Source organism: Rattus norvegicus, chromosome 5 (assembly GCF_021556685.1).
Source record: "Rattus norvegicus strain SHRSP/BbbUtx chromosome 5, alternate assembly SHRSP_T2T, whole genome shotgun sequence".
NCBI classification, from domain to species: Eukaryota; Metazoa; Chordata; class Mammalia; order Rodentia; family Muridae; genus Rattus; species Rattus norvegicus.
The window spans coordinates 54,525,783-54,553,244 of NC_141538.1; the positions used below are offsets into that span (position 1 = coordinate 54,525,783).

At 41.1% G+C, this 27,462-nt stretch overlaps 1 protein-coding gene across 2 annotated transcripts in view; it reads right to left on the minus strand.

The window, feature by feature from the left end:
• Nucleotides 1–4,415: 4,415 nt before the first annotated feature.
• The window catches only part of Cfap206 (cilia and flagella associated protein 206), a 44,766-nt gene continuing 21,719 nt past the window's right edge, over nucleotides 4,416–27,462 (minus strand). The window contains exons 12-13 of one of the 2 annotated variants that reach the window (XM_087550194.1): nucleotides 8,642–8,785; nucleotides 4,416–4,858 (exon numbers count right to left, since the gene is read on the minus strand). In XM_087550194.1, coding sequence (XP_087406320.1) covers nucleotides 4,628–4,858; nucleotides 8,642–8,785 — 375 coding nt within the window. In that variant the 3' untranslated portion in view covers nucleotides 4,416–4,627. 2 annotated transcript variants of the gene reach the window in all.

The window sequence follows — 27,462 nt, forward strand, 5'->3', positions numbered from 1 at the left end:
AACAAAACAGAAGCACCCATAACAATGGTCTTCAGAATATTAGGCATCAGTGCTAAAAGACACAAGTGAGGTTAAGCTGCTCAACCCCTGGAGAAGTTTCTGAGGTGTTATCACAGGAACCAACCCAAGCTAAGCCTAAACTCTATGAGCTAAGAATATAGAACTGCCAACCCCAAGTAGGGATGCTAATGGCTGGAGTTTGAGAGCAAGAACATCCCTGAGCCATAGGATAGCTTCAAGTGAGAACTGGAATGAGGGTTTTCTTACGGGAGTGTGGATGACCCGAGAGCAGCAGCTCTGGATTCTTAACCAGCAACACATGATGAAATCCCCATGTTCACATACTCAGGGCCACCGAGTCGTTTAACATTCCCCAGCCTCTAGCTTCTCTCCAGACCAATAAGTGCAAGTAGGGCAAAAAAATAACTTACTTTGGTTATTCTGTTGGTGATATTCAAACTGTCCAATTATACTCGTTGTAAGACTTCACCCTTTTCAAAGTCTATATAAGGTTAGTGAAGAATTTTTGCTTCCGACAAATAGTTTCAAACAGATCTTGATTATGTGTTTGGTTTTTGTTCCCTGTCCTAATCAACAATACTTAAAGGAACCATGATATATTGTGAACAGTACTACACACACACACACACACACACACACACACACACACACACACACACACTGGCCACAAGATATAAAATATTACTGAGCAGGCCATTTTTGTTGCATTTCTGGTTCACAAGTTATACTATTGAATCATATCTTATTCGTTGTCCAAAAGATATTCCACTCCATTTACATAAACCTTATATCCCTGTCCTAATTCAAGTAGCCCAAGACCATTAGGGGGAAGCCAGTTAAACCATAGCCTAACAAGTCTCACTTACTGACCCATGTTAATGAGAAAAAATGAACACCAGAGGAACCACAGTCTGTAGAAGCAAAGGAAAGGGCATAGTTACAGCATTTTAAGTAAAGATAAACTTAGATGACGCAGTATTTTTAATAGAGTGTGAACATGGCTGTGGGTAAAGAATGTTGTATAGCAGTTTCCTTTGAATCAAAACACTGGGATGGAGGAGTGTTTTCATGAGATTCAGGAGGTAAATGAAAGGCCACAAATCTGGGAGAACACAGAAAAAAGGAGTCTCTAGGATCCCGCCCGAGACGGGATATAAAAACGAGTAAGCAGGCTAGGGTTGGAGACCATGACCAGTCCAACGGCAGGGAGAAGAAATACCTGTAAGCCGGGTGCAGCTCTCAGGGGTGCAGCTCTCAGGGGCATCCCACGTTGGGGTGAGCTTTTCCGTGATGCGATGCAGCTGGTTTTAAGTTGTCTTTGTTCCTTGTAAGTAGTGCCTCAATCATATTATTAGCAACCTTTCCTCCCCCAAATTCTTTGGTTCACCAAATAGGACACTGGTACAACTGTTTCTAGTTTGCCGTGGATTCTTTCCCTGGGGTTAGTAGACAAGTAGTGTGTGTCTCCAGGACACATCTGTCATACAAGTCCTACCTAATTACTACAGATGTGGAATGCTGTGTCCACGGGCTCCATAAATGAAGCCCTCATGACTCTGTTGGAAATTGATGTTCTTCTGTATCAATGTGCATGTAAAAAATAGAGTATCCCATGCTTACTGTGTAACTTAGGCATCCATCGAATTCTCAACTACCTGTAAAAAGCAAATTTTCAATGTGTTGGAAGATCCTCAAATATGGTTGTTGCTACACTTTCCAGTTTTATCCTGCCCTTGGCAGCTGTTTGATAACTTTTAGCTATAGTATTTGTGTCTCTTATACCAACCAAATTAGTGTTTAAGTAGACACAGTCTAAGTCTGAGCTATTTTTACTTACATTTATTCATACTCTGTATTATTTGAAGACTTGGTGGAAAATATTCATTTAGTATACTTTACATATGCCTTGTTTTACTTACACTCCTGTAAGAAGTGGCAGTCTTCAAAATGTGAATCACAACGTCACATTTATTGATGTCTATTCAAGGCGTCAAGCGCTATTACTCTCACCATGTAAGAAGCTAATGACATGCCTGGTTGTACCCAGTAAACTGTTGTATTTTCCTTGGTCCTGCTTATTTCTATTTCTGTCCAAACCTGAGTCATTGTGAAGTTTTCAAACAGAAACTCAGTATATCTATAATATATCTATATCTATCTATATATATATATATGATACATCACAATATTATAAAAAAATTATATAGTTTATATTCACTAGCAATACAAGTATGAACTTAAAGGAAAACGAATGTGTAAAAATTAAATAGCTATTAAGCTGGTAAGTCTATGATGACTTGTTAAATATGTTTAAACTACTTGACCATAAAGAATATATATACACGGGGTTGGGGGTTTAGCTCAGTGGTAGAGCGCTTGCCTAGCAAGCGCAAGGCCCTGGGTTCGGTCCCCAGCTCCGAAAAAAAAAAAAAGAGAGAGAGAGATCATTAAATAAAAATTAAAAAAAAAAGAATATATATATACACAAAGGTGGGCAGTATGGCTCAGTGGTACAGGCATTTGCTACACAAAGCTGGCAACCTGAATTTGGTCCCCAGGACCCACATGAAAGGTAGAAGGCATAACCAATTCCACAAGACGTGTCCTCTGACCTTCAGGGCTGGTAAACAAACACAGGTCATGGGCAAGAGCAGTACTAGTTCTTAAGTGCTGAGCCATCTCCCCACCCCCAGCCCCAGGTGAGGTTTTGATTCTAAAACTTTGGATTTTCAAGTTGTATTTGGTATTTTTATTCACTAGTCTATTCTAACCCCAGTTCTAAGATAACTCCATTTCTAAGATAATGGTGTCTCTGTTTATGAATTTGGAAGAAGGCTAATTGAAAATAACAAAAATTGCAATCCTGAATTCCTAAAGTTTAGTAAGTTTTACGACTCAATCCCATCCTCCCCTCCAGGCCTTGTCTTCGCCACAGCCAGTCTGTTATTAAGATAAGTTTCAGTTCCCTGCTGTTGTTCGGGTTATGGCCTCATCCCGAGGCTCTTCATAAGCAACTTTCACAGGCATAAGCAGACTGTGATGTCTTTTCTCAAGCTCCATTTAGACACACGCAGTGTTCTCGATCAACTGGGTGTTGGGAGAAATGTCTACCTTTGACCTTCAGAGGCGACATGGCAGGAACTTCACCTCTGTAGGTCATACAGGAAATGTGGTGCAAAGGAACAGTGAAATGGGTCCAAACCAGCCAAAGAGGGCATGACTGGTGAGTGTCACCACTGCCCTCCACCTAGGAACATGACTGAAAGCACAGTTCAAAAGACCAGCACCAAAGGCTAAGGACTTGGGGGTTGTTTGTTTGGGGGGTTGTTTGTTTGGTTGTTTCTTTCTTTCTTTCTTTCTTTCTTTCTTTCTTTCTTTCTTTGAGACAGAGTTCCATTTTTCTAGGTCACATGTTTGCTATACTTCCAATGTCCTTGAATTTGTGACCTACCTGCCTCCACTGTCTAAATGCTAAGATTATATCGGAGTGCTACCATGCATGATGTATGCAGTCTTAGGGACTGAACCCAAGGCCTCAAGTATGCTAGACAAGTATTCTACCAACTGAGCCACACACACACACACACACACACACACACACACACACACACACTATACACACAACACATACAGTAAACACACAGCATACACTATACACTACACACACACACTACACACACTACACACACATGCATACACACTACACACAGAACACACACACACTACACACACACACTACACACACACTATACACACTATACACACACACCACACACACACCACACACACACTCACACACACAACACACACTACACACACATGCACACACACTACACACACACCACACACACACTATAACACACTATACACACTACACACACACAACACACACACACAACACACACATACTACACACACAACACACACACACACACCACACGCACACTATAACTGACTCCTTGCCATAATTATTCTGCTGGTCCTTTCACATGGGGATGTTTTTATCAATTAGTTGCTATTAGAAGTATATGGGTAATAAACTTATACCTCTAAAAAGTAGGAATTCACAGGAGACCAAACCCAACTGCTTGTGGGCCAAATAAGGCCACAGAGGTGAAGTGGGAGGGCTCTTATGCCACAGCAGGCTCTGAGGCAGACAACAGAGAACTTGAAAGGATCAAGCTGGAATGGCAGCCAGTGTTAGCAGACGTTCTGATTTTTTTCTCAAGGAGCCTGAAATTTAGATATAAATATTAATTCTCCAGCTTTTAAAGGGCATCATATGGATGTTGGCTTCAATTGTTCCAGACAGTAAGGCTTATGATATAGTCTGTGTCATTGCAATTTCAATCTTAACGCTGTAAACGTTGTCTAAAATACAAGACAAATAAACAGAGTTTTAATTGTCAATTTTAATAGAACGAAAAATGTGCTACAGAAGCTGCTTTTAGATTTGTATGACAGGCAAGCAGGGTATGGGGCCCTAGAACACATTCACACAACCGATGACTGTGCCGACCCCGCAAATTAACTTTACACATGTACAGTACTTTATACTCTTCCTCATACGCCATATTAAGGAGCAGCTTCTTATGAAAGTCCATCTCTAGGTTTCGTCCACGGCTCTGGTTAAGTTTATCTTTACCCCATGGGTTGTTTTGCTTTGTCCCCCACGAAGACCAGCTATGAAAATCTGGGGTCTGGGCACTCGGGTGCTGCCTTCTCTCTTGGACTGGGTGCCAACCTCTTTCAAAGGATACACCTGTGAGGCATTATCTCTTCTCATGTGACTAAGGTCAGTTTGGACGGAGTGAGTCATTTTCTGGCGCAAATTAGCCTAGACAGAAAGAAAATAGGGAATAATATTTTTTTCTAAAAAATAAATAATGTAAAAAAATCAGGCATTTAGTTAATAATCGTCAATTATTTTCCCATTTCTCAAACAATACATTTTCTATGTTGACGAGTATGGTATTGATGATGAGGATAATGGGGAGGAGGAGGATGAGAAGAATGGGGATGATGATGGGGATGATGATGGTGGGGAGGATGATGGTGGGGAGGATGATGGGGAGGATGATGGGGAGGAGGAGGAGGATGGGGAGGATGAGTATAGAGAGGAGGAGGATGGGGAGGATGAGGTGGGGAGGATGAGGTGGGGAGGGTGATGATGGTGAGGATGATGGGGAGGAGGAGGATGATAGGGAGGATGAGTATAGAGAGGAGGATGGGAGGATGAGGATGGGGAGGGTGAGGATGATGGGGAGGATGATGATGGGGAGGATGATGGTGGGGAGGAGGATGATGGGGAGGATGATGGTGGGGAGGATGATGGGGAGGAGGATGGGGAGGATGAGTATAGAGAGGAGGATGATGGGGAGGGTGATGGGGAGGGTAATGGGGAGGGTGATGATGGGGAGGGTGATGATGGGGAGGGTGATGGTGGGGAGGATGATGGTGGGGAGAATGATGGGGAGGAGGAGGATGGGGAGGATGATGGGGAGGGTGATGGGGAGGGTGATGATGGGGAAGGTGATGATGGGGAGGGTGATGGGGAGGAGGAGGATGGGGAGGATGTGTATGGTATGATTGCAGGCATGTGCATGTGGAAGAGAGAGGAAAACTCCTGGTGTTAATTCTCTCCTTCTACGGCAGGTTCTGGGGATTGAATTTATCAGCTTGCATGGGAACTTTCTCAATTATCCTGATGGACCAAATATCCCAGTTTTCTATAAAATACTGGAACACTAAAATAAATCAAGAACAGAGTAAGACCTTGAGCATCCTTTACGAAGTGGGGAGACTTGTAATGCCTAAAGAGAAAAGCAGACGATAGAGTTGCAACAGTTGAATGTGAGAAATTTAAGATTTATAGTGAGTTTTCAAAGTGAGCTTCGCCCTACTGCTAATATGAAAATCTGTTTTCAGCGTACACACTTTTTATCTTGCTTACTTTATTTATGGGTAACTAGTAAACATGAGTTTAGACAGATTTCACAGGCTAGTAACCATGGAGGATGAGGACTAGAAACTATTACTCCATGGTCTCGGGGTTGACTAGCTCAAGGAAAGCCCGAAATTGATCCTCAGCCCCATAAAGAAAGCAGAGGAGGATGAGAAATAAGGAGAATTTTGAAAAGGGGTACGAAAAACTATCAGTGGGTACTAGAGCATGTAAGTAAAAGAGAAGAGACCTAAATATCTCAGAATTTGAGCCATCAAGGATCCAAATCTCTTACCTACATATGCCATACATACAGTCAACATTAAGGAGACTATCATTTATTTTTCCTTCCCCTTTCTTTTTTTTTTTTTTATTTGGAGCTGGGAACCAAATCCAGGGCCTTGCGCTTGCTAGGCAAGCATTCTACCACTGGGCCAAATCCTCAACCCCATATCATTTATTTTTGGTAGCATAATTTTCCTATTCCAAGGGACTTGTTCCATAAACAAGTATTTTTGTGCTGGGCTTAGAACTTGGGGCCTCACACATGCCATGTAAGTGCTCTACCACTGACTTGTACCCCTAGACAATACCAAACAAGTTATTAGATTGTCCACTACAAAACATTCTGAAAGACGCATTCACTCAGCAGCAGTAAGCTTCAGTGTGGTGTGAGAGCGCTAAGGTTCAGTGTAACCTTTCCCTTCAAACCAATCACCTCACCAGAGCTGGTGCTCTACTGCTCAGTCTTATTTAAATACCTGTTTTCTCTCAGTTCAACCCACCAGGATTAAAAAACCTGCCTTAACACACTTCAAATTCTTAATAAATTCTAAACATACTATTCCCCTTCTGAGTCAAAGCCCAAGGTTGGTTAGGGTGAATTTCTCCATGTGTGTCTTTGCTACTGCATAACTTCCGGGAAGTCTCATGGCTCTGCCTCCTATCTCCTTAGGAATACTGGGATGGCAGCTTTGTGTGTCACCGAGTCCAACCTTTGTGTTTTCATATAGGCTTGTGGCACCCAAACTCTTCGGGCTTTTGTAGCAAGAACCTTCCCCTGCTAGGCAGGCCTTCTCCACAGATTCCCCTGTGTGCAAGCTTTCTGTTCTTACTGGGCAATCTTCTTCTACTTCACACTTTACTTCACCATTTCAGTAGAATGGTGGATAAAATGCATTAAGGTTACAGGCATAAATGGTTTTATCACACACACACACACACACACACATACACACACGTACTACAAGTCCTTTGTGTTTGTTGGGTATTCTGTAACTGCTATGAAAAAAGTAAATAATTAGGTAACATTTTTCCCCATACCTTGTTATTCAGCAAGAGGCCCATGGTATAATAAATAATACTAATACAGTAAACACTTGTCGTCTTAATGAGAAGACGTTTTTAGAGGAGGCCTGTGGGAAATGCAAAGCTTCAAAGACAGGCTTTAGGAGTAGGCACTGATTAAAGTGACCCAGAATCCACAGGAGGGAAAGCACCGTGTCTAACGGAATGTGGGAAGGCATGGGGTACATAGCTGTAATCCCAACACTCAGGATGCTGAGGTTAAGGCAGGGCATGTTGAATTCCAGGCCAGCCTGGGCTACACAATAAAAACCTGTCCTAAAGGGAGTGGGGATACTACAGTTTCTGTGATTTAATCTAGAAGGTTAAGAAAAGTCGTGGAAGGAATAGACTGTGCTGTTGCTGCTGCTGCTGCTGCTGTTGTTTTTGTTGTTTTTGTTGTTTTTGTTGTTGTTGTTGTTGTTGTCTGGTACAGGGGTTTAACTCGGGGCTGCTATAGGCAAGTGTTCTACCACTAAGCCATGTTTGTAGCCTTAAATACACATACACATAGCACTCAGACATACACACTATACACACACACACACACATGCAACACACACATAATATCACACACATATACATACAATACACACTATACACACACAAAACACACACAATATCACACACATATACATACAATACACACTATACACACACAACATCACACACATATACATACAATACACACAAATACACACACATACAAATACAACACACATACACACAATACACAACACATGCATAGGCACACACACAATATCCTTGACATAGATTCTTGCTAAGTTATGCAGGCTGCCCATAAACCTGCCCTTTAACCTATGCAGGTTTCAGTTGAAAGAACGTGTTCATACCACTAGAGCTGGAGAAAAGGTATTCTTTTATACATAAGATTTTTTTCTGGTTTTTACTTATGTGTATGCATCTGTGTACTTGTGTTTGAGGGCTTGCAAAGGCCAAATGAGAGTGTCAGATTCACGGAAGCTGGAAACTTGAGCAGCCTGAACTGAACCTAAGACATGTGCAAAAGTGGCAATGCTCTAACCACTGAGCCATCTCTCCAACCCAGAAAATGCTTTTAAAACTATGAAGGGTGTTTGTCAAGAGTGGGTTCATTCTTCCATACTTCTATACAGATTTAAAATTAGAAGTCAACCTTACTACATGGGACACTGACAACTTATAAATCATGCTAATTACTTCTATGTAGGCAGGGAACTGTGTAGAACCTATTTTTTTTTAAATATAAACAATTTAATTTACCAACTCTATGGGTAACAACACCAACCCCGCCCCCAGTTGATGAACAATTTAGGAAACACTGTTACAAACCAGTTGTATGGCTTTTCTTCTCAATTCCCATTCGTTCCACTCATATGATCTCACGATCGTGGGTGGCAAAATGTGTGTGTCTGTCTGTGTGCCATTTTCACACTTTGTAATTGGCTTTATAAAATGCTTGTCAACATCTTTCATCTAAAGAAACACAAGTTTGTAATTAGCAGTTATAAAAAATGAACATTGTGTACAGATAAATAAAATTATTCGGTTGAAACTGCCAAGAGACTAGCGGAATACTTTTGGAACACGGAATGTGCTGGTAAGTGCCATCAAGGAAAAGCTTATAACCGCAAACCCAGTGTGATTGTGTTCCGGCAGAATCCAGCTTTGTGCATGGCTTTGTGAACTAATTGCGGGGGTGGGGGGTGTTCTACAAGGAAAAAGCGTCATCCATTATCAAACTTTCAAATGTCTTTTCCTATTCTTCGCAACATGTAGTGTCAGTGGAATTAGGAAGTAAATATTAGGCATAACTCACATGTATTTAACCCTCTTTAGGATGTGTTTTGAATTTGAACGTCCATAAGAGTTCTGCCAAAGGCTTTTGGGTTTTGTCTTTATTTGAACATACTGATTTTCTCCAAGGACACCTGATATTGAGTGCTAGTAATTCTGGGCTAAAGGACAATTGCTTATCTTATGCTCAGTGGCATTAGAGATAGAGAGAAACTGGTCATAGTAAGGAGGAGGAAAGGACAGTAACTTCCTATAACAGCTAAGATGGTCAATACCACCAAATCTACATTGCAATCTCTCATGATATGGTGGGGTAGATAAAATCATAACACAAAGATAATTAACACTATTGTTAGGAGTAAATGGTAATTAAATAAGACAGTAAACACTCTATGGGAGACAGAGGGAGAAATTCTATGCCCATGGGTTCCTGAGGTCACTGAAGAACAGCTGTGGATTAAAGAGGCACAAAGGAGAGGGAGCCCAACTCCCAGATGCTCTAACATGCCTAGGAGCACAGGAGCACAGAGGAGGCTTGATTCCTAGGAGATTGGACACAACCAGGAGCACTGGAGCTCTGACAAACTCAAGATCACAGTTGAGGCCACATCTTTCCCAAAACCTGTTGTAACTGGGACCTCCACAGGAACCAGGGAAACACAAACACCATCACCAAGAGGCATGGGTTCCTTCCAGCTTGCACCTGTGCCTGGAGCAAACCCAGGGCTCTGGCTCCCTACCCACTCCCGCAACATCCTGAGAAAGCTTGACTCCCAGGAGCTCTGACACACCCGGGATCTCAGGATCACAGGATCTCAGGATCACAGGATCTCAGGATCACAGGATCCCAGGATCAGAGGATCACAGAGACAGCTAGACTCTGAAGATTTCTGACACAACCAGGATCACAGGAGGAACAGGGACAGCAAGAGCAGGTAGCACTAGAGATAACCAGACAAGAGACAAGCACAAGAACATAAGCAACAGAAACCAAGACTACTTGGCATCTTCAGAACCCAGCTCTCCCACTACAGCAAGTTCACCACACTGGAAAAGCAGTATTCTGATTTAGAAATCACACCTCATGATGATGACAGAGGACTTTAAGAAGGACATAAATAGCTCCCTTAAAGAAATAAAAGACGAGCCTAAAGCCAGTCACCAGGAGCCCTGACATAGGAGAGGAACCTGCCTAATGCCCTCTGGATACAGGAACATAAGAGCACTCAGCCACGGGATCCTTCCAGTTTCTGCCTGCACCAAGAGCCAAAAGCAAGTCTCCAGGAGCACTGACACACCTGAGAGCAGAGGTAAGTAAGACCAACTCTACTGCTCCAAGCAACCTGCTGGTGGCCTCCAGACAAACAAAGGAAAAAGTCATCTGGGACAGGACATTTCCTGATTCTGCCTGCACCCGGAGCTGAACCGTTCCCACAGTTCCCTGTACCCAAATCCTGTGGGGGAAAGAGCTGGACTCTCAGAAGTGCAAACAATCCTGAGAGCTCAGGGGAGACTGCACCTTCTGCTCACATTCCTGGCTGAAGAAAAACCTGCCTAGTGCCTGCTGGATACAGAAATGTAGCAGGAGTCAGAGGCAAGAACCTGGTTTCTGCCTTCGCCAAGAGCCGAAAGCCAGTCTCCTGGAGCTCTGACACACCTGAGAACAGAGGTAAGACCAACTCTTCTGCTCTAAGTGACCTGTCTGGAGGCTTCAGGTCACACAAACCCAGGAGCAGCTCTCTGTTTCCAGATCCAGGTGAAAGAAAACAGGTCTACAGGAGTGCTCACACACAGGCTTACAGGAGGTCAAGCCACTGTCAGAGACAGCAAGACAAGCTAACACCAGAGACAACCTGATGCTGAGAGGCAAATGCGGGAACCTAAGCAACAGAAACCGAGACTACTTGGCATCATCAGAGCCCAGTTCTCTCACCAAAGCAAATACTGAATATCCAAACACACCAGAAAAGTAAGATTTAAATTTAAAATCACATTTTATGATGATGATGGAGGACTTTAAGAAGGACATAAACAACTCCATTAAAGAAATACAGGACAGCACAAGTAAACAAGTAGAAGCCCTTAAAGAGGAAAAACAAAATCCCTTAAAGAATTATGGGAAAACACAACCAAACAGGTGAAGGAATCGAACAAAACCATCCAGGGTTTAAAAATAGAAATAGAAACAATAAAGAAAGCACAAAGGGAGACAACTCTGGAGATAGAAAACCTAGGGAAGAGATCAGGAGTCATAGATGCGAGCATCACCAACAGAATACAAGAGATAGAAGAGAGAATCTCAGGAGCAGAAGATACCATAGAAAGCATCAACACAACCATCAAAGATAATGTAAAACATAAAAAGCTCCTAGCCCAAACATCCAGGAAATCCAGGACACAATGAGAAGATCAAACCTAAAGATAATAGGTATAGAAGAGGGCGAAGACTCTCAACTTAAAGGGCCAGTAAATATCTTCAACAAAATTATAGAAGAAAACTCCCCTAATCTAAAGAAAGAGATGCCCATAAACATACACGAAGCCTACAGAACTCCAAATAGATTGGACCAGAAAAGAAATTCCTCCCGTCACATAATAGTCAAAACACCAAATGCACAAAACAAAGAAAGAATATTAAAAGCAGTAAGGGAAAAAGGTCAACTGACATATAAAGACAGAACTATAAGAATTACACCAGACTTCTCACCAGAAACTATGAAAGCCAGAAGATCCTGTACAGATGTCATACAGACCCTAAGAGAACACAAATGCCAGCCCAGGTTACTGTATCCAGCAAAACTCTCAATTAACATAAATGGAGAAACCAAGATATTCCATGACAAAACCAAATTTACAAAATATCTTTCTGCAAATCCAGCCCTACAAAGGATAATAGATGGAAAATTCCAACACAAGGAAGGAAACTACCCAGTAGAAAAAGAAAGAAAGTAATCTGGCAACGAAACCAAAAGAAGAGACACACACAAACATAATTCCACTTCTAAATATGAAAATCACAGGAAGAAAGAGAAGAACATTTGAAATGTAAATTTTTTTAAATATCCAATAAAAGAAAAAAAGAAAAAAAAAGAAAATCACAGGAAGCAACAATCACTATTCCTTAATCTCTCTCAACATCAATGGGCTCAATTCCCCAATAAAAAGACATAGACTAACAGACTGGATATGTAAAGAGGACCCAGCATTTTACTGCATACAGGAAACATACCTCAGAGACAAAGACAGATACTACCTCAGAGTAAATGGCTGGAAAACAACTTTCCAATCAAATGGTTTGAAGAAGCAAGCTGGAGTAGCCATTCTAATATCGAATAAAATCGAATTTCGACCAAAAGTCATCAAAAAAGATAAGGAAGGACACTTCATATTCATCAAAGGAAAAATCTACCAAGATGAACTCACAATCCTAATTATCTATGCTACAAATGCAAGGGCACCTACATACATAAAGAAACCTTACTAAAGCTCAAAGCACACATTGCAGCTCACACAATAATAGGAGGAGATTTCAATACCCCACTTTCGTCAATGGACAGATCATGGAAACAGAAATTAAACAGAGACATTGAGAAACTAACAGAAGTCATGAACCAAATGGATTTAATAGATATTTATAGAACATTCCATCCTAAAACAAAAAGATAAACCTTCTTCTCAGCACCTCATGGCACCTTCCCTAAAATTGACCATATAATTGGTCATAAAAAAACAGGCCTCAACAGATACAAGAAGATAGAAATAATCCCATGTGTCCTATCAGATCACCACAAACTAAGGCTGGTCTTCAATAACAACAGTAACGAGAGAATGCCCACATTATACATGGAAATTGAACAACACTCTACTCAATGACAACTTGGTCAAGGAAGAAATAAAGAAATTAAAGACTTCTTAGAATTTAATGAAAATGAAGGTACAACATACCCAAACTTATGGGACATAAAGAAAGCAGTGCTAAGAGGAAAACTCATAGCTCTGAGTGCCTGCAAAAAGAAACAGGAAAGAGCATATATCTGCAACTTGACAGCACACCTAATAGATCTAGAACAAAAAGAAGCAAATACACCCAAGAGGAGTAGAAGGCAGGAAATAATCAAACTCAGGGCTGAAATCAACCAAGTAGAAACAAAAAGGACTATACCAAGAATCAACAAAACCTGGAGCTGGTTCTTTGAGAAAATCAACAAGATAGATAAACCCTTAGCCAGACTAACCAGAGGGTACATGGAGTGTGTCCAAATTAACAAAATCAGAAATGAAAAGGGAGACAAAACTACAGAATCTCAGGAAATTAAAAGAAATCATCAGATCCTACTACAAAAGCCTATATTCAACAAAACTTGAAAATCTGCAGGAAATGAACAATTTTCTAGACAAATACCAGGTACCAAAGTTGAATCAGGATCAGATGAACCATTTAAACAACCCCATAACTCCTAAAGAAATAGAAGCAGTCATTAAAAGTCTCCCAACCAAAAAGAGCCCAGGACCAGAGAGGTTTAGTGCAGAATTCCTGATCTGGAAAGATCAGGAATTCAAGGCCCATACCTAAATATAGTAAAAGCAATATACAGCAAACCAGTAGCTAACATCAAACTAAATGGAGAGAAACTTGAAACAATCCCACTAAAATCAGGGACTAGACAAGGCTCCCCACTCTCTCCCTACTTATTCAATATAGTACTCAAGGTCCTAGCAGAGCCATCAGAGAACGAAAGGAGATCAAGCACATACACCTGGAAAGGAAGAAGTCAAAATATCACTATTTGCAGATGATATGATAGTATACTTAAGTGACCCCAAAGGTTGCACCAGAGAACTACTAAACCTGATAAACAACTTCAGCAAAGTATCTGGGTATAAAATTAACTAAAACAAATCAGTAGCCTTCCTCTACACAAAGGATAACCAAGCTGAGAAAGACATTAGGGAAATGACACCCTTCACAATAGTCCCAAATAACATTAAATACCTCGGGTCTTCCTGGTTGCTGCCGCTGCAGAGAGCCCGTGGGGAGCACCCCACGAGCGAACCTGAGCCTCGGGACCACAGGTAAGACCAAATTTTCTGCTGCAAGAAAGCTGCCTGGTGAGCTTGGGACACAGGAAAGCAGAATTTCTCTAGGACCGGGCACGTTCTGTGTTTACCGGAAGTCCCACACCCGCGGATCCCAGCCCGCAGCAGCTCTCTGCTCCCAGACCCGGTGAGAGAGAGACCCAACCGCCTGGTCAGGTGGGCACTCCTGAGGCTGCAGAGCGGAAGAGACCACCAACTCTGCTCACCCCTGCCCACATCCCTGGCCCAAGAGGAAACTGTATAAGGCCTCTGGGCTCCCGTGGGGAAGGGCCCAGGAGCGGCAGGACCCCTGTGCCTGAGACACCACCGGAACCTGAAAGAAACAGACCGGATAAACAGTTCTCTGCACCCAAATCCCGTGGGAGGGAGAGCTAAACCTTCAGAGAGGCAGACAAGCCTGGGAAACCAGAAGTGACTGCTCCCTGCACACACATCTCGGACGCCAGAGGAAAAAGCCAAAGACCATCTGGAACCCTGGTGCACTGAAGTTCCCGGAAGGGGCAGCACAGGTCTTCCTGGTTGCTGCCGCTGCAGAGAGCCCGTGGGCAGCACCCCACGAGCAAACCTGAGCCTCGGGACCACAGGTAAGACCAAATTTTCTGCTGCAAGAAAGCTGCCTGGTGAACTCAAGACACAGGCCCACAGGAACAGCTGAAGACCTGTAGAGAGGAAAAACTACACGCCAGAAAGCAGAACACTCTGTCCCCATAACTGACTGAAAGAGAGGAAAACAGGTCTACAGCACTCCTGTCACACAGGCTTATAGGACAGTCTAGCCACTGTCAGAAATAGCAGAACAAAGTAACACTAGAGATAATCTGATGGCGAGAGGCAAGCGCAGGAACCCAAGCAACAGAAACCAAGACTACATGCCATCATCGGAGCCCAATTCTCCCACCAAAACAAACATGGAATATCCAAACACACCAGAAAAGCAAGATCTAGTTACAAAATCATATTTGATCATGATGCTGGAGGACTTCAAGAAAGACATGAACACACTTAGGGAAGCACAGGAAAACATTAATAAACAAGTAAAAGCCTACAGAGAGGAATCGCAAAAATCCCTGAAAGAATTCCAGGAAAACACAATCAAACAGTTGAAGGAATTAAAAATGGAAATAGAAGCAATCAAGAAAGAACACATGGAAACAACCCTGGATATAGAAAACCAAAAGAAGAGACAAGGAGCTGTAGATACAAGCCTCACCAACAGAATTCAAGAGATGGAAGAGAGAATCTCAGGAGCAGAAGATTCCATAGAAATCATTGACTCAACTGTCAAAGATAATGTAAAGCGGAAAAAGCTACTGGTCCAAAACATACAGGAAATCCAGGACTCAATGAGAAGATCAAACCTAAGGATAATAGGTATAGAAGAGAGTGAAGACTCCCAGGTCAAAGGACCAGTAAATATCTTCAACAAAATCATAGAAGAAAACTTCCCTAACCTAAAAAAAGAGATACCCATAGACATACAAGAAGCCTACAGAACTCCAAATAGATTGGACCAGAAAAGAAACACCTCCCGTCACATAATTGTCAAAACACCAAACGCACAAAATAAAGAAAGAATATTAAAAGCAGTAAGGGAAAAAGGTCAAGTAACATATAAAGGGAGACCTATCAGAATCACACCAGACTTCTCGCCAGAAACTATGAAGGCCAGAAGATCCTGGACTGATGTCATACAGACCCTAAGAGAACACAAATGCCAGCCCAGGTTACTGTATCCAACAAAACTCTCAATTAACATAGATGGAGAAACCAAGATATTCCATGACAAAACCAAATTTACACAATATCTTTCTACAAATCCAGCACTACAAAGGATAATAAATGGTAAAGCCCAACATAAGGAGGCAAGCTATACCCTAGAAGAAGCAAGAAACTAATCGTCTCGGCAACAAAACAAAGAGAATGAAAGCACACAAACATAACCTCACATCCAAATATGAATATAAAGGGAAACAATAATCACTATTCCTTAATATCTCTCAATATCAATGGCCTCAACTCCCCAATAAAAAGACATAGATTAACAAACTGGATACGCAATGAGGACCCTGCATTCTGCTGCCTACAGGAAACACACCTCAGAGAAAAAGACAGACACTACCTCAGAGTGAAAGGCTGGAAAACAACTTTCCAAGCAAATGGTCAGAAGAAGCAAGCTGGAGTAGCCATTCTAATATCAAATAAAATCAATTTCCAACTAAAAGTCATCAAAAAAGATAAGGAAGGACACTTCATATTCATCAAAGGAAAAATCCACCAAGATGAACTCTCAATCCTAAATATCTATGCCCCAAATACAAGGGCACCTACATACGTAAAAGAAACCTTACTAAAGCTCAAAACACACATTGCACCTCACACAATAATAGTGGGAGATTTCAACACCCCACTCTCATCAATGGACAGATCATGGAAACAGAAATTAAACAGTGATGTCGACAGACTAAGAGAAGTCATGAGCCAAATGGACTTAACGGATATTTATAGAACATTCTATCCTAAAGCAAAAGGATATACCTTCTTCTCAGCTCCTCATGGTACTTTCTCCAAAATTGACCATATAATTGGTCAAAAAACGGGCCTGAACAGGTACAGAAAGATAGAGATAATCCCATGCATGCTATCGGACCACCACGGCCTAAAACTGGTCTTCAATAACAATAAGGGAAGAATGCCCACATATACGTGGAAATTGAACAATGCTCTACTCAATGATAACCTGGTCAAGGAAGAAATAAAGAAAGAAATTAAAAACTTTTTAGAATTTAATGAAAATGAAGATACAACATACCCAAACTTATGGGACACAATGAAAGCTGTGCTAAGAGGAAAACTCATAGCGCTGAGTGCCTGCAGAAAGAAACAGGAAAGAGCATATGTCAGCAGCTTGAGAGCACACCTAAAAGCTCTAGAACAAAAAGAAGCAAATACACCCAGGAGGAGTAGAAGGCAGGAAATAATCAAACTCAGAGCTGAAATCAACCAAGTAGAAACAAAAAGGACCATAGAAAGAATCAACAGAACCAAAAGTTGGTTCTTTGAGAAAATCAACAAGATAGATAAACCCTTAGCCAGACTAACGAGAGGACACAGAGAGTGCGTCCAAATTAACAAAATTAGAAATGAAAAGGGAGACATAACTACAGATTCAGAGGAAATTCAAAAAATCATCAGATCTTACTATAAAAACCTATATTCAACAAAATTTGAAAATCTTCAGGAAATGGACAATTTCCTAGACAGATACCAGGTATCGAAGTTAAATCAGGAACAGATAAACCAGTTAAACAACCCCATAACTCCTAAGGAAATAGAAGCAGTCATTAAAGGTCTTCCAACCAAAAAGAGCCCAGGTCCAGACGGGTTTAGTGCAGAATTCTATCAAACCTTCATAGAAGACCTCATACCAATATTATCCAAACTATTCCACAAAATTGAAACAGATGGAGCACTACCGAATTCCTTCTACGAAGCCACAATTACTCTTATACCTAAACCACACAAAGACACAACAAAGAAAGAGAACTTCAGACCAATTTCCCTTATGAATATCGACGCAAAAATACTCAATAAAATTCTGGCAAACCGAATTCAAGAGCACATCAAAACAATCATCCACCATGATCAAGTAGGCTTCATCCCAGGCATGCAGGGATGGTTTAATATACGGAAAACCATCAACGTGATCCATCATATAAACAAACTGAAAGAACAAAACCACATGATCATTTCATTAGATGCTGAGAAAGCATTTGACAAAATTCAACACCCCTTCATGATAAAAGTCCTGGAAAGAATAGGAATTCAAGGCCCATACCTAAACATAGTAAAAGCCATATACAGCAAACCAGTTGCTAACATTAAACTAAATGGAGAGAAACTCGAAGCAATCTCACTAAAATCAGGGACTAGACAAGGCTGCCCACTCTCTCCCTACTTATTCAATATAGTTCTTGAAGTTCTAGCCAGAGCAATCAGACAACAAAAGGAGATCAAGGGGATACAGATCGGAAAAGAAGAAGTCAAAATATCACTATTTGCAGATGACATGATAGTATATTTAAGTGATCCCAAAAGTTCCACCAGCGAACTACTAAAGCTGATAAACAACTTCAGCAAAGTGGCTGGGTATAAAATTAACTCAAATAAATCAGTTGCCTTCCTCTATACAAAAGAGAAACAAGCCGAGAAAGAAATTAGGGAAACGACACCCTTCATAATAGACCCAAATAATATAAAGTACCTCGGTGTGACTTTAACCAAGCAAGTAAAAGATCTGTACAATAAGAACTTCAAGACACTGAGGAAAGAAATTGAAGAAGACCTCAGAAGATGGAAAGATCTCCCATGCTCATGGATTGGCAGGATTAATATAGTAAAAATGGCCATTTTACCAAAAGCAATCTACAGATTCAATGCAATCCCCATCAAAATACCAATCCAATTCTTCAAAGAGTTAGACAGAACAATTTGCAAATTCATCTGGAATAACAAAAAACCCAGGATAGCTAAAGCTATCCTCAACAATAAAAGGACTTCAGGGGGAATCACTATCCCTGAACTCAAGCAGTATTACAGAGCAATAGTGATAAAAACTGCATGGTATTGGTACAGAGACAGACAGATAGACCAATGGAATAGAATTGAAGACCCAGAAATGAACCCACACACCTATGGTCACTTGATTTTTGACAAAGGAGCCAAAACCATCAAATGGAAAAAAGATAGCATTTTCAGCAAATGGTGCTGGTTCAACTGGAGGGCAACATGTAGAAGAATGCAGATCGATCCATGCTTATCACCCTGTACAAAGCTTAAGTCCAAGTGGATCAAGGACCTCCACATCAAACCAGACACACTCAAACTAATAGAAGAAAAACTAGGGAAGCATCTGGAACACATGGGCACTGGAAAAAATTTCCTGAACAAAACACCAATGGCTTATGCTCTAAGATCAAGAATCGACAAATGGGATCTCATAAAACTGCAAAGCATCTGTAAGGCAAAGGACACGGTGGTTAGGACAAAACGGCAACCAACAGATTGGGAAAAGATCTTTACCAATCCTACAACAGATAGAGGCCTTATATCCAAAATATACAAAGAACTCAAGAAGTTAGACCGCAGGGAAACAAATAACCCTATTAAAAAATGGGGTTCAGAGCTAAACAAAGAATTCACAGCTGAGGAATGCCGAATGGCTGAGAAACACCTAAAGAAATGTTCAACATCTTTAGTCATAAGGGAAATGCAAATCAAAACAACCCTGAGATTTCACCTCACACCAGTGAGAATGGCTAAGATCAAAAACTCAGGTGACAGCAGATGCTGGCAAGGATGTGGAGAAAGAGGAACACTCCTCCATTGTTGGTGGGATTGCAGACTGGTACAACCATTCTGGAAATCAGTCTGGAGGTTCCTCAGAAAATTGGACATTGAACTGCCTGAGGATCCAGCTATACCTCTCTTGGGCATATACCCAAAAGATGCCTCAACATATAAAAGAGACACGTGCTCCACTATGTTCATCGCAGCCTTATTTATAATAGCCAGAAACTGGAAAGAACCCAGATGCCCTTCAACAGAGGAATGGATACAGAAAATGTGGTACATCTACACAATGGAATATTACTCAGCTATCAAAAACAACGAGTCTATGAAATTCGTAGGCAAATGGTTGGAACTGGAAAATATCATCCTGAGTGAGCTAACCCAATCACAGAAAGACATACATGGTATGCACTCATTGATAAGTGGCTATTAGCCCAAATGCTTGAATTACCCTAGATCCCTAGAACAAACGAAACTCAAGACGGATGATCAAAATGTGAATGCTTCACTCCTTCTTTAAATGAGGAAAAAGAATACCCTTGGCTGGGAAGGGAGAGGCAAAGATTAAAACAGAGACTGAAGGAACACCCATTCAGAGCCTGCCCCACAGGTGGCCCATACATATACAGCCACCCAATTGGACAAGATGGATGAAGCAAAGAAGTGCAGACCGACAGGAGCCGGATGTAGATCGCTCCTGAGAGACACAGCCAGAATACAGCAAATACAGAGGCGAATGCCAGCAGCAAACCACTGAGCTGAGAATAGGTCCCCCGTTGAAGGAATCAGAAGAAGAACTGGAAGAGCTTGAAGGGGCTCGAGACCCCAAAAGTACAACAATGTCAAGCAACCAGAGCTTCCAGGGACTAAGCCACTACCTAAAGACTATATATGGACTGACCCTGGACTCTGACCCCATAGGTAGCAATGAATATCCTAGTAAGAGCACCAGTGCAAGGGGAAGCCCTGGGTCCTGCTAAGACTGAACCCCCAGTGAACTAGACTATGCGGGGAGGGCGGCAATGGGGTGAGGGTTGGGAGGGGAACACCCATAAGGAAGGGGAGGGGGGAGGGGTATTTTGCCCGGAAACCGGGAAAGGGAATAACACTTGAAATGTATATAAGAAATACTCAAGTTAATAAAAAAATAAAAAATAAAAAAAAATAAAAAAAAAACATTAAATACCTCGGTGTGACTCTAAGCAAGCAAGTGAAAGATCTGTATGATAAGAACTTCAAGTCTCTGAAGAAGATCTCAGAAGATGGAAAGATCTTCCATGCTCATGGATTGGCAGGATTAATATAGTAAAAATGGCCGTTTTGCCAAAAGCAATCTACAGATTTAATGCAATCCCCATCAAAATTCAAATTCAATTCTTTATAGAGTTAGAAAGAGCAATTTGCAAATTCATTTGGAATAACAAAAAAAAATACAGCATAGCAAAAACTATCCTCAACAATAAAGAACTTCTGGAGGAACCACAAACCCTGACCTCAAGCAGAATTGCAGAGCAATAGTGATTTAAAAAAAAAAAAAAAACCTGTATGGTATTGGTACAGAGACAGGCAGGTAGATCAATGGAATAGAATAGAAGACCCAGAAATGAACCCACACACCTTGATCTTTGACAAAGGAGCTAAAACCATCCAGTAGAAAAAAGACGTATTTTCAACAAATGGTGCTGGTTCAACTGAAAGTCAGCATGTAGAAGAATGCAAATCGACCGACTCAGTCTTATCTCCTTTTACATGGCTCAAGTCCAAGTGGATCAAGGAGCTCCACATCATACCAGATACACTCAAACTAATAGAAGAAAAAGTGGGGAAGAGTCTCAAACACTGGGGAAATTTTCCTGAACAGAATACCAATGGTATTATGCTTTAAGATCAACAATAAAGAAATGGGACGTCGGGGCTGGGGATTTAGCTCAGTGGTAGAGCGCTTACCTAGGAAGCGCAAGGCCCTGGGTTCGGTCCCCAGCTCCGAAAAAAAGAACCAAAAAAAAAAAAAAAAAAAAAAAAAAAAAAAAAAAAAAAGAAAAGAAAAGAAACGGGACGTCATAAAATTGAGAAGTTTCTGTAAGGCAAAGGGCACTGTCATTAGGACAAAACGGCAACCAACAGATTGGGAAAAGATCTTTACCAATACTACATCGGATAGAGGGCTAATATCCAATGTATACAAAGAAGTTAGACTCTGGAGAACCAAGTAACCCTATTAAAATGGGGTTCAGCTGGAGAGACAGCTAAAGACAGTTAAAGGTTAGACTTAGGTAACCAGAAGTGTGTGCTCTTGAGACAATGCATAGTTTTCTATTAAAACACGGTTTTCCTCTGTGTGCCCAGGTCTTTCTCCTTTGTCCCTCTTTTTTTTATTTTATACTTTTTTATTGGATCTTTTATATATTTACATTTCAAATGTCATCCCCCTCCTGGTTTCCTCTAGTAAACCCCCTATTCCATCCTCTTCTCCGTACCTCTATGAGGGTGCTCCCCCACCCTCCTGCTCACTCCTGCTTCACCACCCTGACATAATGTGTCTAGTAAGACTCTTCCTCTTTTTGTTGAGGAGGGGTTTGACACAAGGTTACATCCCGTATCCCAGGCTGGCTACAATTTTGCTATCCTCCAGCTCCCCCCCCCACCTCCCACTCCCCACCCCCAATTCTGGGATTCTAGGAGTGCACCAGCACCCTGAGCTTAGGCTGTTCTGTTAGACTGCTGGCAAATGCTCATGACTGACTCAAGACTTGACTGCACTCCTTAACACATGCTCATTTTTATATCTGCATGAGAGTCATGATTTTACCCATTAAAAATGACTTTTAAAAAGTATATCTTAAGAAAAAAGATCTTTTAAGAAAAGATCTAGGCAAGTAAAACAGTGTGGACCAGGATATTAACTCATTGTTTCCTGACACTGAGATGTCATGGATGGGAATTAGCAGTAAGGGATAATACAAACAGCAACATAGTAACCGTGGATCTCCTGAAAGTCAGGTGAAGATTAAACACACCAAAGCTTTTAAAGGTCAGAGTAAGGTGGCAAATGTCATTTTTCTGATTTATATGAAAATATTTATTAACATTTTCCTCTCATACTTTTTTGAATAATCGAGTCCTTCCATATTTGTTCTAAATTAGAAGTTTGTATAATACATCTCATTGAGCACAAATATATACATAATACTTAAGATAATAATTTTTATAATATTCATAACAAGGACCTGATAATATACAGGGAATCTACAACTTAAAATTTTAGGACTTGAGAAAACTAACTTGATGGTAAACATCAAGAATGATCATAATGATTTGGGGCTACAAATAGTTTTGAGGCTTTTTATGACAGTAATCATACAATCCCAAAATTAAATACTCAAGCCCTATGAAAGAGCAAGGAGTAAATGTTCTTAGCTGCTGAGCTATCTCATTAGCTCCCTTTTGTTTTTTTTTTATCTGAAAGACTCATATACATATTTGTAAGAAAGAAAAGTACACTTTAAAGTCTCACATGAGAGGCTGAGAGGCTGGAGAGATGGCTCAGAGGTTAAGAGCACTGACTGCTTTTCCAGAGGTCCTGAGTTCAATTCCCAGCAAACACATGGTGGCTCACAACCATCTGTAATGGGATCAAATGCTCTCTTCTGGTGTGTCTGAAGATAGCTACATTATATTTACAAACATAAAATAAATAAATCTTTTAAAAAATAGAATTTTTTGGAGTTAAAAGTAAAAATTGTTCTATGTGAGCAAGCTGACAACTTTATGTTGATAAAGATGCCAAGATATGGAGAACTGACCTGTGAAGAGAATGTGTTTAAAAGCTGTGGCCTATAGCTGAATTGGCTAAAGCATGAAAACTAATGGGACAACCTCTTCCTGAAGGGAGGTGGGGAACGAGTGGAATAAAATAAAGGAAGTCCGCAGGGGGATGTCATAAGGACCACAGCATGCAGCGTGGAAATGGACACAGATGTGAGGCAGGACTGGAAGATCCAATCATTGGTGCTTTAGTAAAAGACCAAGTAAAAGTAAAAGTAAAAGGAATAATAAGTTTGACAAAGCAAGACAAGACCCTTGAAGAGTAAAAACACAGAGAAGTCTAAGCTAAGTAACTTAGGGAATTTAAAAGCAGCATAGTAGAAGGGGAAAGCAAGAAGAGTGTGGGTTCAAGGCAAACACAGTAAAACACACACACACACACACACACACACACACACACACAAGGTGCAACAGAAAGGGCAGACTTGGTGGCACACATCTTTATCAGAGCACTTGGGAAACAGAGTTCAAGGCCAGCCTGCTTTACATAGCAAGCTCCAGGTCCGACAGGGCTCCCAAGTGAGACCCTGTCTCAAAAACCAAAAAACAAGTAAAAGGAGTTGGGCAATAGTTCATGTAGAGATTAAACCATCATAAGATCTTCATGAGAATAATTTAAATAAATTCCTAGGACAATAAAAGCCATTAAATCTGATATAAGAATAAGAATACTGTACCTGAAAAACATCTGATATTAAATTAGTTGTAGGACTATATATTAACTATGATAGAACTGGGCAAAGTCAGCTCAAGCTTAATATAACGTCTTAATCTTATAAGTAAATTATTACGTAGTAATTTACAACACTGTTAGACTTTAGAGCAAACGCTGATTCGTCTCTCAATAGATGGAAAAACAATTTGATATAATCTCAACAAATGATATAACAGGGGACTTTTAACCTGCTAAAATCATAGGAGTCGGGGTAGGGGGTCCTACAACAGACCACATCAGGAATCTAGTGACACTCCTTTTAATCACTTCTCCTCAGAACTGCTAAGGTTTGTTGTCAGTGTGGTACGAATTAAAAACTATGTGTGAGGTAAATACAGGCTCCATCAACAAGGCCCACAACACGGCTCAGCGCCTGCTCCACTCCTCAGCCTGGTAATGACTGCAGTGCGCCTGTTCCACTCCTCAGCCTGGTAATGACTGCAGTGCGCCTGTTCCACTCCTCAGCCTGGTAATGACTGCAGTGTGCCTGCTCCACTCCTCAGCCTGGTAATGACTGCAGTGCGCCTGCTCCACTCCTCAGCCTGGTAATGACAGAAGCGCATCGTTTGCCCTTGGTTTTCTGTTTCCAGTCCTCTAAAGGAAGCTTGGACGTTTTATTAAGTCTTAATTTTACTACTGAGTGAAGAAGATGTGCTGAGCTAACGTCAGGCCAGGACAATGCACCTGCTAGATGATGTTTGCACTCTGCTTTCCCAAATAAGCCGAGTCCTTTGCTGGTCTTCATTTCAGTTATGCCCTTGATCTTCCCAACCCCAGTCTTTCACAGATGAAAGAACAAATAGGACTAATCAACAAAAATTAAAAAATGCAAAAAGAGAATATGCAGAGGTATTTGTGATGGTTAGTTTTAACTACGAACATAGAACAATCTAGAATCTTCTGGAAAAGGAGTCTTGATGAAGACTTTTCTAGATCAGGTTGACTTGAAAGTCTATGGAAGATTATCTTGACTGGGTTAATTGAAGTAGGAAGACTTCCCACCCCCAGCCCCCCTTTGGTGGCACCATCCCCTTGGAAGGAGATGCTGAACTGTGTACAAGTAAAGGAAGTGAGCTGAGTATTAGCATGCATGAATGGAAGTTCCTGGAAGGAAGGTGTGCTTTCCACTGAGCCTTCCTGTCTGGTTAACTGAGTAGTATTTGAATATTTCTAGAGAATTTGGCATACTACAGATCAGAGCTAAATTATCTCGGGCCATCTTTACTCTTGATACTCATTTATTGTCCGTGTCTATATGCGAGATAACATCTTTGTGACAATCTTTAGGTAAAGTTGTTTGGATATAAAAACAAATACCTCTCCCCACCAAAGGCTGGATGCCATCAGATACCATGTAAGGCCTAGAGGAGAAATTCTCCCGCTTTGATTTGATTCACCATTCAGCTTCTACAGGTGGGCTTGAAAAGCACTTAAGACTTTCTGTGTTCTGTAAAACTATAAAACCTTCCTGAAACTGTTTACACCTTGGAGCATGGAATTTGGGGTAACCCTAGACCATGGTCCACTCATATCTTGCTTCAGGACAAGTTACTTCTTATTCCCTTCGAGGTGAGAGCTCTATTTTACATCAACATCTATGGTGCCAGAATTTAGTCTCCCAAGAGCAATCTACTCTTCACAGGAGGTCTGGACCACTGTGGCCAAACCCTCTGGCATTGTCGCCTCAGGTGGATGCTGGGGAGCTCTTTCCAGGCTCTCTCCGATCTCTCTTGGTTTGCTTGTTCTGAGCTGGACGTTTAAGGATCCTATTCGGTAGATAAATACCACTGACATTTCTGATTTGCTTTCACAGTGTTTGGTTTAAGGGATCCACTTTGTCTGTCTGCTGTGAAGGCGTCTTGGTTGCTGACGTGGTTTCTGTACTTTTGGCCTCTGAAGGCGTTTTGGTTGGCTAGGCTTGCTAGCAGTTGCTCTCTTTCATATCTAACCTAAGGAAGGGAAGAAAGGTTTTTTTTTGTTGTTTTTTTTTTTTGTTTTTTGTTTTTTTTTTTTGGGCAGGACAGGGCAAACAGATACTTGGCACTCCATTGGTTTTATATTTGATCAGTATATAATTCAACTTTCAAGTGTAAAAAAAAAACTGGAACATTAACTACAGATAAGTTGACTTTATGTTTCCCTCTATGGGGAATATCTATTCTCTAAAGTGCTTTTTTTTTTAACTCAAAGTCCAAGGCAATAAAATTTAAATAAAAAAACTCAAATAGACAGCTTAACTTAATTGAAATACAGAATTATCTAAATAAAGAAATAATAAAATTGTTAATTTACAAAAACTAATAAGAGCTTCAAAAACCATATGCGAGTTAAGAAGAGGCATTAATTTTTCTTTTAATTTAAAGTTTTAGAGGTAAAACCAGAACTAGAGACAAATTCTGAGGACAACCCCCTTTTTCTCATCCCTTTCTCTGATCTTGTCTTTCCCTCCTTCATTTCCTAACAGAACAAATCTATGTCAAAGGAAGACTGCCGTGGCCTATTTTAAGGTTACATGCAGAGAGAAAAGACACTCCCTGCTATATTAGGAATTCTCATTTATAAAAGCTGCTCTCCAGTGGGAAGTTTGTACTCACCCTGAGTACCTGTTTTTCTCCTTAAGCAGCGTTAACTCTGTGTTAAGCCTGTATTAAAGTGTCTTTCTTATGCCAATCAGTCCAGAAATTCTTGTTAGCCCCTGTCCTGGCTTTTGTCAGTTTGACACAAGCTAGAGTCATCTAGTAAAAGGGACCTCAGCTGAGGAAATGCCACCATCAGGTTGGCCTGCAGGAAAGTCAACAGGACTTTTATTGTAAGGATTGGTGTAGGTGGTGCCACTCCAGGGTAGGTGGTCATAAGTTGTATAAAAAGCAAGCCAAGCAAGCCATGGCTATCAGTGGGCATCGGTCCTCCATTGACTCTACTTCTACTCTCTCCTCAGCGTGTCTGGATGGGAATACACCAATTAAACACTTCCTCCCCAAGAGGTCAGTGTTTTATCACAGCAACAGAGCACAAACTAAAACAGTGTGGAAGCCACGGATCCTAACTTGGCCTGAGCGGAGGAACTCTACAGGTAACTAAAGACTATTTGGAGCTCTATTTCTGCTCCTTCGTCCGTACAGCTCTGGAGGCTTGGGCTGAGTCCCACCATGAAAGGTTATTGATGAGTTTACCCTCCTGTCCCTTAGCTATGCAAGCTGCTGAGCACAGCTCACAGGTTACCTTTGGTCCTTTCATTTCTGTTTCTATGGCCAGAGACTTAGTACTTGATTAATTCTCTAGAGTCGTCTATACCCCATGCCTGAGTCAGATAAAACAGGACACAGCTTTTCTTGAGGGGATGGAGGGGGCATCATCAAATGGTTAACTT